Source organism: Heptranchias perlo, chromosome 8 (genome assembly GCF_035084215.1).
Source record: "Heptranchias perlo isolate sHepPer1 chromosome 8, sHepPer1.hap1, whole genome shotgun sequence".
In the NCBI taxonomy this organism is placed as follows: domain Eukaryota; kingdom Metazoa; phylum Chordata; class Chondrichthyes; order Hexanchiformes; family Hexanchidae; genus Heptranchias; species Heptranchias perlo.
This window is the reverse complement of record NC_090332.1, coordinates 48,824,928-48,839,278: the sequence shown is the minus strand read 5'-3', so window position 1 is coordinate 48,839,278 and position 14,351 is coordinate 48,824,928. Positions and strand designations below refer to the sequence as shown.

Below are 14,351 nucleotides of genomic sequence, written 5' to 3'. Positions count from 1 at the left end.
AATATCTAGTCAAGTGATAGTGTGACCTGGGGTTGTAACATTGAAGCCCTTTGTTGTGTGCACTTGATAGTGTAACCTCGTACTTGCGCCCACTTATCTTCCAGAAGACGGACTGATAAACACTCTAATGACACAGAGCCAATTGTAAACCAAGAAGCTGGTTTATTGTATTAGTAATATGTGAAAGAAGAGAATACAGTGTTCAGTAAAATGTTATCTATTTCCTATTGTTCTTTGTAACATCAAAAATATTTAATTATGCAAACTTAGCCCCTGCTGCAGGCTAAGCATCACCATTACAAGTCAGTATTCACTGAACTGACTGGCTCTAACCTTACAAGGAGTAATATCTCTATGACTGTTTTCAGTCCAAATTTCTTCAAATTGTCCTTTTTTAGCTGGACAGGAAATGAAAGACTTGACCTCTGACCTTCCACAGCTCTTTGGCGGATGAGCTTGCAATCAAACCAACTGGTGCTCCGCTGGCAGCCAATGAATGAGGCCATTCCAACATTGTATATGTGAATATGCTTAGAATGTATTAACAAACCCCATTGTCTCAAACTGATATTGTATGTAAGAAACACAATTTTGTCAGCCACTTCCCAGCTACTGAGTTAAATGCGTTGTATAGATTGATTTAACACCCTGTGTGCTGAATTTAACTTAATAGCAATATCTTGATATAAATTAACCCAAAATTCTTTCTAGGCCATATAGCCAAAAATCTTGAAATGTGACAGTCAGCTTTTTTAAAGCTGCTACTCAGCTTTTGCTGGTTTTCTGGGTTGACATGTATAGGGTAGCACTGTTTATCAGGAAAGATTTATACTTTGCTGAGAGGAAGGAACTGGAAATTGTCACAGAGCCTCCTTGGGTAGATCTGCAAGATAGAAAGGAAAAAATATTAATGGTCGGAATATTTTGTAAGCCACCACAAAATAAGAAGGGGCTGAATGTACTGCTGTGAGAAGTTATAAAGATAGTGCAGAGGTGTCAGTTGTAATGGAGTTTTCAGTCTTCCTGACACAAACTGGACCATATAGCGGAAACAATCTATATGCATGAGATGGTTTACTGAAGTACTTCAAGAATCTTTGCTTGAACAGCAGCTGAGAAAACTCATTAGGATTTGCTCCTAACTAATAATAATAAACCAACATTTGGCAACATTTGGTCTTTAAGAATTTCACAGGTATAGAGAATTTGGATCCAGGAATGTTCTTTAGGGCACAAAATTCAAGGATTAGAGGGGACAGTTAAGGTATCAAAAGCAAACAGGAAATTTAAGGAACATTTTTAAGTAAGAGGGTGATACATTTGTAGAACAAATTAAAACTACTGGGGGTGTATTAAAAAAACATAGCAAATTTAAAAAAGGACTCGATAAATTGCTGCTGGTGAATTGGATGCAGAGCTATTAGCTCTAGAATCACATTAGGGAACCTGACGGGAGGTCTAGATGGACCAATGATCTTCTCCTGACTGAAATATTACTATGTTATTATACGTCACTTTCCTGGGAAATAAGATCCAACTTTTTTTAAGGGTTTGTTTATAAGACATTTGGTAAGTCCAACCAGAATTCATTGTAATGTACGTCACAGACAGGATACAAAGTTAAGACAGAGACATTGGGCATGATTTTAACTGTGAAAAACGGGTGGTTGTGGGGGGACATTGAAAATTGTGACAATTTCAGACCCGCCCCCAACCCACCTCCAACCCGCCCGTTTCTGGTTTTCACCGGGGCAGGACAAAGGGTGGGCGACCAACCCGCTCCCAGGACGCAGGTTGGTCACTAAAACCTTCCAAGGAGGCTGCGGGCCTCCATTCATTCAGGTTTTGCACTTGCAACCCCTGGGGGCCAAGATTCCCGGGCCTTCTCCTTCATGCCGCGTGAGAGGAGGTGAGAAGGCCTGAAACTGCAGCTAAGTGCCTTTCTAGCACAGCTTGAGGCCTGGAGGAGCAGGAGTGCTTCCCCCAGGCCCAACAGGCCCCCCCCCACAACGATCACGACCCCCCACAACGATTACGACCACTTCCCAACGATCGCGACCCCCTCCTCCAATGATCACAATCCCCCCCCCAATAATCACGGACCCCCCCAACGATTGTGGACCCCTCCAAACTATCATGACCGCCCCAAACAAGTACGGACCTCCCAATGATCGTGGACCCCCCAAACGATCGTGGACTACCAACCCCAAAAGCCCCCCCCCACCTCGGTGACCGACCTCCCGGTGCCTGACACCCGACCCCCCCCTGCACCCCATGACTGACTCCCCCGGTGACTGACCTCCGATGACTGAGCTCCCCTCTCCCCCAATGACTGACTCCCCCCCTCCCGTGACCCCCATGCCCCACGGTGCCCCCAGGCCCATCAATGCCCCCATGCCCATTAATGCCCCCATACTCTCCATAACCCTCATGCCCACCGATGCCCCCGCCCCCCCCCCCCCCCCCATCCATACAATCTCAGACTTACCTAAAGACTTACCTTTTCACGTCCTCTTTCTTGCTCTGCTCCCGTCCGACTGAGGCCAGTCTGTCAATCAGGCCAGCCTGTAGGATGGGAAACCGACAAAAAAAAATAAAAGACGTCCTTCCCATCCACGATTTGACCCCCGCCCCCTTCCCGACTCCAAGTCAAAATCCTGGCCATTGTTTTATTAATTCAGTTCTTTTTTGTCTCCTCAGTGCGCGACCGAGTCAGATCAAAAATGGAGCGTGACATTTTGGCTGAAGTCAATCATCCTTTCATAGTAAAATTGCACTATGGTAAGTTTTGTGCTTTCAATTCAAACTTATCATTATCATTGGTTACCATCACTACCATTACCATCACCAACATGATCAAGATGAGCATAAAGGGTCAAAAAATAGCCAAACTGTATAGGCTAAGAATGGGCCTCTTTTCAGATTTTAAATCTTAATATATTACTTTCAGATCCATTTTGGATATTTGGATTCAGTCACAAAAGCCTGAATTTTGGCCTAATTTTAGTGAAATGGATGGTCTATCAGCCCCTTTGAGACAGATGATACAAGATATGCACAGTGGAACACTTTACTTTTTTTTTAGTCTAAATATGAGACAACTGTCAATCATCACTGGAGGGAGGGGAGAGAGAAATGCGCAGTTTGGACACAAGGACAGGTATTGAATCAGGGTAAATTTTCATCGCAGGACAAAAATTCATGGGCAGTACGCATTCTATTTTCCGATTTGTGCTCCTGGCATATGAACATCTCCATCGGTAGCACTAAAGATAAAAATTTACCCCAAGAAATGATACGAACAAGAAAAGAACAATTAGTTTGTTCTCTTTTCTTAGATCACCTCAACTAGAGAGTAAGTGTTAAGGGTTGCTACTCAGACTGGCAAAAGGTGGGAAGTGGTGTTCCACAAGGATCGGTGCTGGGACCACTGTTGTTTACAATTTACATTAACGATTTGGATTCAAGAATTGAAAGTACAATTCCAAAATAGCGGATGACCACCTAATTGGGGGTATAGTTAATACAAAGGAAGAATGAGTCAAAATACAAGAGGACATTAATAAACTTGCAGAATGGGCGTGTAATTGTCAAATTAATTTCAATATAGATAAGTGTGAGGTGGTGCATTTTGGTAGGAAGAATAAGGAGGCTGCATACTGCTTGGATAATAAGATGTGGAGATGCCGGTGATGGACTGGGGTTGACAATTGTAAACAATTTTACAACACCAAGTTATAGTCCAGCAATTTTATTTTAAATTCACAAGCTTTCGGAGATTTTCTCCTTCCTCAGGCAAATGTTTCAAGAGCTCCTTGAAGCCTACGCATTTATACATATTGAACAATACATGGTGTTTACAGACTGCCCCTGCAACTGCCCGTTGCCAAGGCAATCACCGTGTTCAGACAGAGAGCTGTCACCTGCAGAACCCCCGAATACACATTCAACAAAAAAACAAACAGGGAAAAAAAACAGAGAAAAAAAACAGAGAGAGGCAGAAACATCCGGAAGGCAGAGAGAGCCAGCAAATGACCCATTATATTAAAAACAGATAACATTTGTTCGCTGGTGGGGTAACGTGTAGCGTGACATGAACCCAAGATCCCGGTTGAGGCCGTCCTCATGGGTGCGGAACTTGGCTATCAATTTCTGCTCGACGATTTTGCGTTGTCGTGTGTCTCGAAGGCCGCCTTGGAGTACGCTTACCCGAAGGTCGGTGGATGAATGTCCATGACTGCTGAAGTGTTCCCCGACTGGGAGGGAACCCTCCTGTTTGGCGATTGTTGCGCGGTGTCCGTTCATCCGTTGTCGCAGCGTCTGCATGGTCTCGCCAATGTACCATGCTCTGGGGCATCCTTTCCTGCAACGTATGAGGTAGACAACGTTGGCCGAGTCACAGGAGTATGAACCATGCACCTGGTGGGTGGTGTCATCTCGTGTGATGGTGGTATCTGTGTCGATGATCTGGCATGTCTTGCAGAGGTTACCGTGGCAGGGTTGTGTGGCGTCGTGGACGCTGTTCTCTTGAAAGCTGGGTAGTTTGCTGCGAACGATGGTCTGTTTGAGGTTGGGTGGCTGTTTAAAGGCGAGTAGTGGAGGTGTGGGGATGGCCATAGCGAGGTGTTTGTCCTCATTGATGACATGTTGAAGGCTGCGGAGAACATGGCGTAGTTTCTCCGCTCCGGGGAAGTACTGGACGACAAAGGGTACTCTGTTGGTTGCGTCCCGTGTTAGTCTCCTGAGGAGGTCTATGCGATTTTTTGCTGTGGCCCGTCGGAACTGTCGATCGATGAGTCGAGCGTCATATCCCGTTCTTACTAGGGCGTCTTTCAGCGTCTGTAGGTGTCCATCGCGTTCCTCCTCGTCTGAGCAGACCCTGTGTATTCGCAGGGCCTGTCCATAGGGGATGGCCTCTTTGACGTGGTTAGGGTGGAAGCTGGAAAAGTGGAGCATCGTGAGGTTGTCCGTGGGCTTGCGGTAGAGTGAGGTGCTGAGGTGCCCGTCTTTGATGGAGATTCGTGTGTCCAAGAAAGAAACTGATTCTGAGGAGTAGTCCATGGTGAGCTTGATGGTGGGATGGAACTTGTTGATGTTATCGTGTAGTCTCTTTAGTGATTCCTTGCCGTGGGTCCATAGAAAGAAAATGTCGTCGATGTATCTGGTGTATAGTGTTGGTTGGAGGTCTTGTGCAGTGAAGAAGTCCTGCTCGAACTTGTGCATGAAAATGTTGGCGTATTGGGGTGCGAATTTGGTCCCCATGGCTGTTCCGTGTGTTTGGGTAAAGAACTGGTTATCGAAGGTGAAGACATTGTGATCCAGGATGAAGCGGATGAGTTGTAGGATGGCTTCCGGAGATTGGCTGTTGTTGGTGTTGAGTATTGATGCTGTCGCAGCGATGCCGTCATCGTGGGGGATACTGGTGTATAGTGCCGAGACGTCCATCGTGGTGAGAAGTGTTCCTGGTTCAACTGGTCCGTGGGTACTGAGTTTTTGTAGGAAGTCTGTAGTGTCACGACAGAAGCTGGGGGTTCCCTGTACGATGGGTTTCAGGATGCCCTCGATGTATCCAGAGAGGTTCTCACACAGGGTTCCATTGCCTGATACGATGGGACGTCCGGGTGTGTTGGCTTTGTGTATCTTTGGGAGGCAGTAGAAGTCTCCCACGCGGGGATTACGTGGGATGAGAATGCGTAGGATGCTTTGAAGGTCTGGATCGAAGGTCTTGATCAGTTTGTTGAGCTGGTGGGTGTGTTCTTTGGTCGGATCTGCGGGTAACCGTCTGTAGTGTTCCTGGTTGTCCAGTTGTCGGTATGCTTCTTTGCAATAGTCTGTTCTGTTCTGTATGACTATGGCTCCTCCTTTGTCCGCTGGTTTGATGACGATGTTGCGGTTGGTCTTGAGAGCGTTGATGGCGTTGCGTTGTGCTCGGGTGACATTCTGGACTGTCTTCTGAGTGCGGCTGATGAATCTGGCATTGACGCATTTCCTGACAGCTTGAGCATACATGTCCAGCTGAGGGCAGCGACCCTCCGGAGGAGTCCAGTTTGACTCTTTCCTCTTCGGTTGCTGTACCGCGGATCCCTCTGTCTGCTGTTCCGGATCGTCGATTGTCTCATTGGGTTCGCTGCTGAAATCTTGGGGTTTGTGGTAGAATTCCCGGAGCCTCATTCTCCTGATGAATTCCTCTGTGTCCGCCGCGAGACTAGTGGGGTCCATTTTGGTAGTGGGGCAGAAATTGAGTCCACATACAACTCGGATTACGCTGAGAGACTCTGCCGCCGTACCTCTCGCACACTCCGCAACCATCTCATACACTAACTCTACAGCAGACGCCACAACCTCGAAACCAAGATAGAGTCCATACTCTCAACCTGTACTCAGGACACAGCAGACCAGCTACGTTATACCGCCAAACAGACGAGGCAACGGAACTACGCTGCCTACATGAAAACCAAGAGCAGGAAGCTTGAGAAACTCGGCATCACCACCAGCAACGACCAAGCTTCCCCTGGTACCACGGTTGCAACCACAGGGAAGTCTATTGTCAATTTATCCGACCACACCCTTCAACCAGACGAAATCGAAGTTCTCAGCCGAGGGCTCAATTTCTGCCCCACTACCAAAATGGACCCCACTAGTCTCGCGGCGGACACAGAGGAATTCATCAGGAGAATGAGGCTCCGGGAATTCTACCACAAACCCCAAGATTTCAGCAGCGAACCCAATGAGACAATCGACGATCCGGAACAGCAGACAGAGGGATCCGCGGTACAGCAACCGAAGAGGAAAGAGTCAAACTGGACTCCTCCGGAGGGTCGCTGCCCTCAGCTGGACATGTATGCTCAAGCTGTCAGGAAATGCGTCAATGCCAGATTCATCAGCCGCACTCAGAAGACAGTCCAGAATGTCACCCGAGCACAACGCAACGCCATCAACGCTCTCAAGACCAACCGCAACATCGTCATCAAACCAGCGGACAAAGGAGGAGCCATAGTCATACAGAACAGAACAGACTATTGCAAAGAAGCATACCGACAACTGGACAACCAGGAACACTACAGACGGTTACCCGCAGATCCGACCAAAGAACACACCCACCAGCTCAACAAACTGATCAAGACCTTCGATCCAGACCTTCAAAGCATCCTACGCATTCTCATCCCACGTAATCCCCGCGTGGGAGACTTCTACTGCCTCCCAAAGATACACAAAGCCAACACACCCGGACGTCCCATCGTATCAGGCAACGGAACCCTGTGTGAGAACCTCTCTGGATACATCGAGGGCATCCTGAAACCCATCGTACAGGGAACCCCCAGCTTCTGTCGTGACACTACAGACTTCCTACAAAAACTCAGTACCCACGGACCAGTTGAACCAGGAACACTTCTCACCACGATGGACGTCTCGGCACTATACACCAGTATCCCCCACGATGACGGCATCGCTGCGACAGCATCAATACTCAACACCAACAACAGCCAATCTCCGGAAGCCATCCTACAACTCATCCGCTTCATCCTGGATCACAATGTCTTCACCTTCGATAACCAGTTCTTTACCCAAACACACGGAACAGCCATGGGGACCAAATTCGCACCCCAATACGCCAACATTTTCATGCACAAGTTCGAGCAGGACTTCTTCACTGCACAAGACCTCCAACCAACACTATACACCAGATACATCGACGACATTTTCTTTCTATGGACCCACGGCAAGGAATCACTAAAGAGACTACACGATAACATCAACAAGTTCCATCCCACCATCAAGCTCACCATGGACTACTACTCAGAATCAGTTTCTTTCTTGGACACACGAATCTCCATCAAAGACGGGCACCTCAGCACCTCACTCTACCGCAAGCCCACGGACAACCTCACGATGCTCCACTTTTCCAGCTTCCACCCTAACCACGTCAAAGAGGCCATCCCCTATGGACAGGCCCTGCGAATACACAGGGTCTGCTCAGACGAGGAGGAACGCGATGGACACCTACAGACGCTGAAAGACGCCCTAGTAAGAACGGGATATGACGCTCGACTCATCGATGGACAGTTCCGACGGGCCACAGCAAAAAATCGCATAGACCTCCTCAGGAGACTAACACGGGACGCAACCAACAGAGTACCCTTTGTCGTCCAGTACTTCCCCGGAGCGGAGAAACGACGCCATTTTCTCCGCAGCCTTCAACATGTCATCAATGAGTACAAACACCTCGCTATGGCCATCCCCACACCTCCACTACTCGCCTTTAAACAGCCACCCAACCTCAAACAGACCATCGTTCGCAGCAAACTACCCAGCTTTCAAGAGAACAGCGTCCACGACGCCACACAACCCTGCCACGGTAACCTCTGCAAGACATGCCAGATCATCGACACAGATACCACCATCACACGAGATGACACCACCCACCAGGTGCATGGTTCATACTCCTGTGACTCGGCCAACGTTGTCTACCTCATACGTTGCAGGAAAGGATGCCCCAGAGCATGGTACATTGGCGAGACCATGCAGACGCTGCGACAACGGATGAACGGACACCGCGCAACAATCGCCAAACAGGAGGGTTCCCTCCCAGTCGGGGAACACTTCAGCAGTCATGGACATTCATCCACCGACCTTCGGGTAAGCGTACTCCAAGGCGGCCTTCGAGACACACGACAACGCAAAATCGTCGAGCAGAAATTGATAGCCAAGTTCCGCACCCATGAGGACGGCCTCAACCGGGATCTTGGGTTCATGTCACGCTACACGTTACCCCACCAGCGAACAAATGTTATCTGTTTTTAATATAATGGGTCATTTGCTGGCTCTCTCTGCCTTCCGGATGTTTCTGCCTCTCTCTGTTTTTTTTCTCTGTTTTTTTTTCCCTGTTTGTTTTTTTGTTGAATGTGTATTCGGGGGTTCTGCAGGTGACACCTCTCTGTCTGAACACGGTGATTGCCTTGGCAACGGGCAGTTGCAGGGGCAGTCTGTAAACACCATGTATTGTTCAATATGTATAAATGCGTAGGCTTCAAGGAGCTCTTGAAACATTTGCCTGAGGAAGGAGAAAATCTCCGAAAGCTTGTGAATTTAAAATAAAATTGCTGGACTATAACTTGGTGTTGTAAAATTGTTTACAATGGATAATAAGAGTCTAAATGGGATAGAGGAGCAAAAGGATTTCGGGGTACAGGTACACAAATCACTAAAAGTAGCGACGCAGGTGAATAAGGCCATAAAAAGGCAAATTAAGCACTTGGGTTCATTTCTAGAGGGATAGAATTGAAAAGCAAAGAAGTTATGTTAAACTTGTATCGAACCTTGGTATGGTATAGACCACACATAGATTATTGTGCACCGTTCTGATCTCCATATTATAAAAAGGATAAAGAGGCATTGGAAAGGGTGCAAAAAAGATTCACAAGGATGATACCAAAACTGAGAGGCTATCCTTATCGGAAAGGCTGAACAGGCTGGGGCTCTTTTTTCTAGAAAAGAGAAGGCTGAGGGCTGACCTGCTTGAGGTCCTTAAGATAATGATAGGGTTTGATAGGATCGACATAGAGAAAATGTTTCCATTTGTGGGGGAGTCCAAAACTAGATGTCATAAATATAAAATATTTGCTAATAAATCCAATAGGGAATTCAGGAGAAACTTCTTTACCTACAGAATAGTTAGAATGTCGAACTCGCTACCACAAGGGGTAGCTGAGGCAAATAGCATAGATGCATTTAAGGGGAAGCTAGATAAGCACATGAGGGAGAAAGGAATAGAAGGATATGCTGATAGGGTTAGATGAAGTTGGGAGGGAGGAGGCTCATGTGGAGCATAAATGCCAGCATGGGCCAGTTGAGCCAAATAGCCAGTTTCTGTGCTGCAGTTTTGATGTAACCTACTTGCTATCTCATCACATTCCTCAATCCCTTCTTATTTCAGAATGCAACCAATCATCTCTTAAAATCAAAATATTGTACAATTTAATAGCCGCCCCTTTGTAACTTATTTCCCAAGTCTATTACCTTTTGAGTGAAAAGTTTCACCTGATTTCTTACTGTTAACTTCCTCATTTTTAACTTGGGCCTTGTGGTATTTGACCATAGTGGATAATTTGTCTTGATCAATATTATCAATTCCTTTCATCATCTTGAAAACTTCAAATCAGTTACCTCAGTTAATACCTTTCTCAAGAAAATGAGATCAACTTCCTTAACTATTTATTTTAATTTAAATCCCTGGTATCTGGAATCATCTTTGCCTGCTTGCATACCCTCTTAAGTGACTAGGTGACGAGAACAGCATAAGTTACTCCAAATAAGGTCTAACTAATGCTGTATACAGCAACGGTTGATGCATACTCTGGCCTCTGCTTAAACTTTATTTACTTTCCTTTTAACTGTAGATATGCACTAGGCTGATGGTTTCATTGATTTATCCACTTTAACTCCTAAAGCTCTCTTTTGATCAGCCGACTGTACCACTGTTACATTTAACACATTTCCTCTTTTGGAATTTTGCTTTTATACAAATTATTTTACACTAATCTACATTGAATTACATCAGCCACTTATTAACCCCATTATCGAAAAGATCTAGCGGAAAATTTGAATCTGAAACGCTCTCAGCTCAGAGCTTTGCGTGACAGGAGTACATATTGAGTATTGAGGCACAGAGGTCAGAGTGCCTAATTTGCAGGCAACTCAATTTCCCATCCATTAATTTAACACATGTAGGATCATATGGCTATGAATTGAATATGATAATCTCTGCACCTGAAATCCTAATATGCACAGCTCTGTGCTAGAAAGGGTGATCTAAAGCCTCGATTTTAACTTGGCATGTGTTTGGAGGGGGCGGGGTACCAGGTATCCCCTGCGGAGTGTTGAGCATGCGGCCCGGGCCATTTTAACTCCCAGGCCTCATTAGCAATTGGCAGACCTGTCTCCTGTCAAAACCGGCAGGAGTGACTTCAGGGCCGGCAGGCGGGAGCCGAGGACCCAAGGAAATGGTCCCGTCATAAAGTTAGTGCTTGGGGGAGGGGGGGGGTTTAAAAGGAGATGTCGGCACTGGAAGTGAGTGTCTAGCATTTTTTGTTATTGGGCCAAATTTTGCCGTAAAAATAACGGCGTATTAATGCACAAATTGGCCAGCAAGTGCAGGCGATTAAGAGATAGATGGGGAGTTGTGAATCTCCAGAAGTTGCTGGTCAGTATACGCAACTCCTTTGCTTCTCACAAATGGCATCTCGCCTCCCTGTTACTTTTAAGAACTTGCTGAACTTGCATGTTAATTGCCCATGAAACTCACCGTAGAAAGTTAGGGCAGGAACAGCGTAAGTACCTTTTTAATGACATACTAATTGTTAATGACTATCAATTAACTTCTCCGGCCCAGAAAGAGAACAATTGAAACTGTTCAATCTCATTCCTTCAGGTAGTAAATTGTTATAGATTTTAAAAATGTCAAATTTTAAATTTTAAATTTTTTTCTTACTTTTTCTTTCTGACTCTTTTCTCTCTCTCTCAATCCAATCTTTCTTTCCCTCTCTTTATTTATCTTTCTGTACCTGATTTGACTGTAATTTACCCTCCTTCTCTGTCATTCTTCTGTTCTTTCTCAATCCTTAAGGATCATTGGTTAGTGGAATAGACCATTGGTCCTGCCGTTCACTAAGGTCCCAGATGCCCTGTTTCCCTCACCACTCCATTATCAGCTCACACTTCCAGCAAGTTACAACGCAAATTTTTTTCGAGCTATAGGGCGCAGAAAAAAGTCTAACAGCCCACGCAGCGAAACGCACACACCAATAGGAACTGGCCCAATATTTCAGGTCCCAAGCACTGTGCAGCTAGATTTGCCTTATCAGCCTCATTACATACAATAACTGGTTCATTACAAAACATTGGATGTTCAACAAACTAAATAAGGAAGCAATCCTGCACCAACTCTAGAAATAAAAAAGGCAGAAAACTGAAAATATTAGAAATCTAAAATTAAAACAGGAAACACTGGAAAGACACACCAGGCCTGTCAGTATCTGAAAAGATAAGAAAATATAGTTGGTGTAGACCTCTCATCAGCTCAGAATGTTAATGGATCCGCTGTAAATTGCAAACATTTTCTGTTTGTATTTTAACATCTTGAGAAACATACACCCTTCTTTCATTGTTGTTCTGCTTTTTTCTCAATCAGTGCCTAGGTCATTGAATTACTCCCTCATTAATATTGTGATGCTGTTTCAGCCTCCATGATCTGCAGAAATATTTTCCTCTCTATCCAAACTTCCTGTCCAGTGCTCTACTTTGTCTTTGCTACCGGCCAATAAAACATTTCTTATCTTTTCTGTTGTATTTACTCCATATTTAGTAATTTTCCTATTTTTCTCCCTGTTTTCTCCATTTCTCCAGGGCTTTATTTCTTGCCTTAAGATCACTTTTTCTTGGTGCTGTTTCTATATTTGATACTATGAATCAAATAGTAAAATCAAGTAAGACGCCTTCATTTCTTTTTGTTTCTTCTGCAGCATTCCAGACTGAAGGAAAATTGTATCTGATTTTAGATTTTCTAAGAGGTGGTGATCTTTTTACAAGACTATCCAAAGAGGTACGTTGGTGAAATTTTATTGGCTCCATTATAGGAAAAATGCCTCATCTATACCAAGACTCAATTGTGTAGTCCAGGCCCAGAAGGGTGAATGTCCTTGGGTGGTTTAGTACAGCTACCAAATTTACACTAGCGAGTACCAAATACTGAGTTTTATTTAGAGATTTGTTGGTTAATTGCTTTTGAAAATTTTGCAATTTATTATTGTTACTAAGAAACTTTGAGGCCTGATCGAGTTTTCTGTGATGTGCATTGCAGTAAAGGAAATGCTATATTTCACTTGCATTTTAGTTTTTATTGCAATCTTACCACATTCTTTGTCTCAAAGAAGTTCACATACAATTAATTTCTTTTGAAGTGCAGACTGTTGTTATGTAGACAAATAGCAAAATCTGACAAACAGCAAATGAAGTGAATGATTCATTAATCTGTGTTTGGTGGTGTTGGTTGGGAGAGGCGTGTTAGTGAGGATATTAGAGAGCTCCCTGTTCCCCTTCCAATAGTGCCATGAGATGTTTTATGTCCCCCAAACCAACAGAACAGGTAGATGGGTTCCCGGTTTAACATCTCATCTTAAAGGTACATTTTATTGTGAGCATTGAAAAAGAATTTAGGATCAGACTAATCAACACAATGAATTTAAACCAGCTGAGGAATAAGAAACTAAAGAAAAACATATGCAGCTTTAATCTCTGACCGCAGCCGGGTCGCACAATGGGTTAATGCACTGTCCTTTCATCCCTGGAACCATGGGTTCAGAGCCAGCATGGCCTGATGTCCTCTCTTTGTTAGTTTTTAGGGTGTTAAATGGAATTAAACTGGATAATCTTAACATAGTTGGTGCTTCTCCCAGCTGGCTCTACAGTGAGTGCCAGTGGGTTATTAAACCAGGGGATATCACAATCAAATCTAATCCTGTCTACAACTATTGTCCACACATGCACTTTCCAGAAGGGGGTTACTGGAACAGTAATCCTGTATGATATTTCTCCTCCCTATCCTGGGACACTTGTTGCGTACAATCTCTAAATTTCTTACAATAATAAGATGTTACTTTGCTAATATTAACCTAGTGTGGACCAGCTATTTGTAAAAGGAATCCCGAGAACAGAGGAGGCGGAACCATAGGTCCTGATATTAATGGGTTGCTGGGGGTGGGAGCGGAGGTCCTGCTGTCATTATCATTTTAAAATTCCGTTTCCCGCCAGGCAGCCGGACAGATGGAAGGCTGGCCAGCTCCCAGGCAGGTAAGCCTACGGTAGCAGGCCGCAGCAGATTGTGGGGCATGGGGGGGGGGGTGGGGGGTGGGCGGACTGGCAATCGGGAGGGAGGAAAAGAGCGTGGGGGGGATCGGCAAAGATCGCGGGGCATAAGGAAGGGGTCGGCAGATTGTGGGGCAGAAGTCTTTCTTCTTTCTCTGGTGGTCTCTCTCCTTGGGCTCGGGCATGGTCTTTGGATGTTTCTTCCTTCAGAGAGTCCAGAGCTTGGCTCAATATATGCCCCACTTGTATATTACAAAATTCTGCCAACCTAGACAGTCTTAGCTGCTCTTCCTGAGAGTAGATAATATAGGATCAAATTATCACCATTTCAACAATGGGACTCAGCTCAACTGAGACATTCATAAGTGACCCAACCGTCTTCCTTGTTAGTCTTTCTCAAAGTTCCTTTAATTGAGTTCATTGCTAATTAGTTTTTCTTACAAGGTTGTTTCTAAAAAAGCTTTTGTTCCATTGGGGTTACCAGTTTCATG

The 14,351-nt window shown here is 45.1% G+C and overlaps 1 protein-coding gene across 1 annotated transcript in view; it reads left to right on the top strand.

Moving 5' to 3' along the window:
- Positions 1-14,351, top strand: part of rps6ka2 (ribosomal protein S6 kinase, polypeptide 2) — a 594,161-nt gene that overhangs the window by 454,833 nt on the left and 124,977 nt on the right. Inside the window, exons 5-6 of the mRNA XM_067989092.1 lie at positions 2,701-2,781; positions 12,519-12,598. Of these exons, the coding sequence (XP_067845193.1) occupies positions 2,701-2,781; positions 12,519-12,598 (161 nt within the window). The remainder of the gene's footprint in view (positions 1-2,700; positions 2,782-12,518; positions 12,599-14,351) is intronic.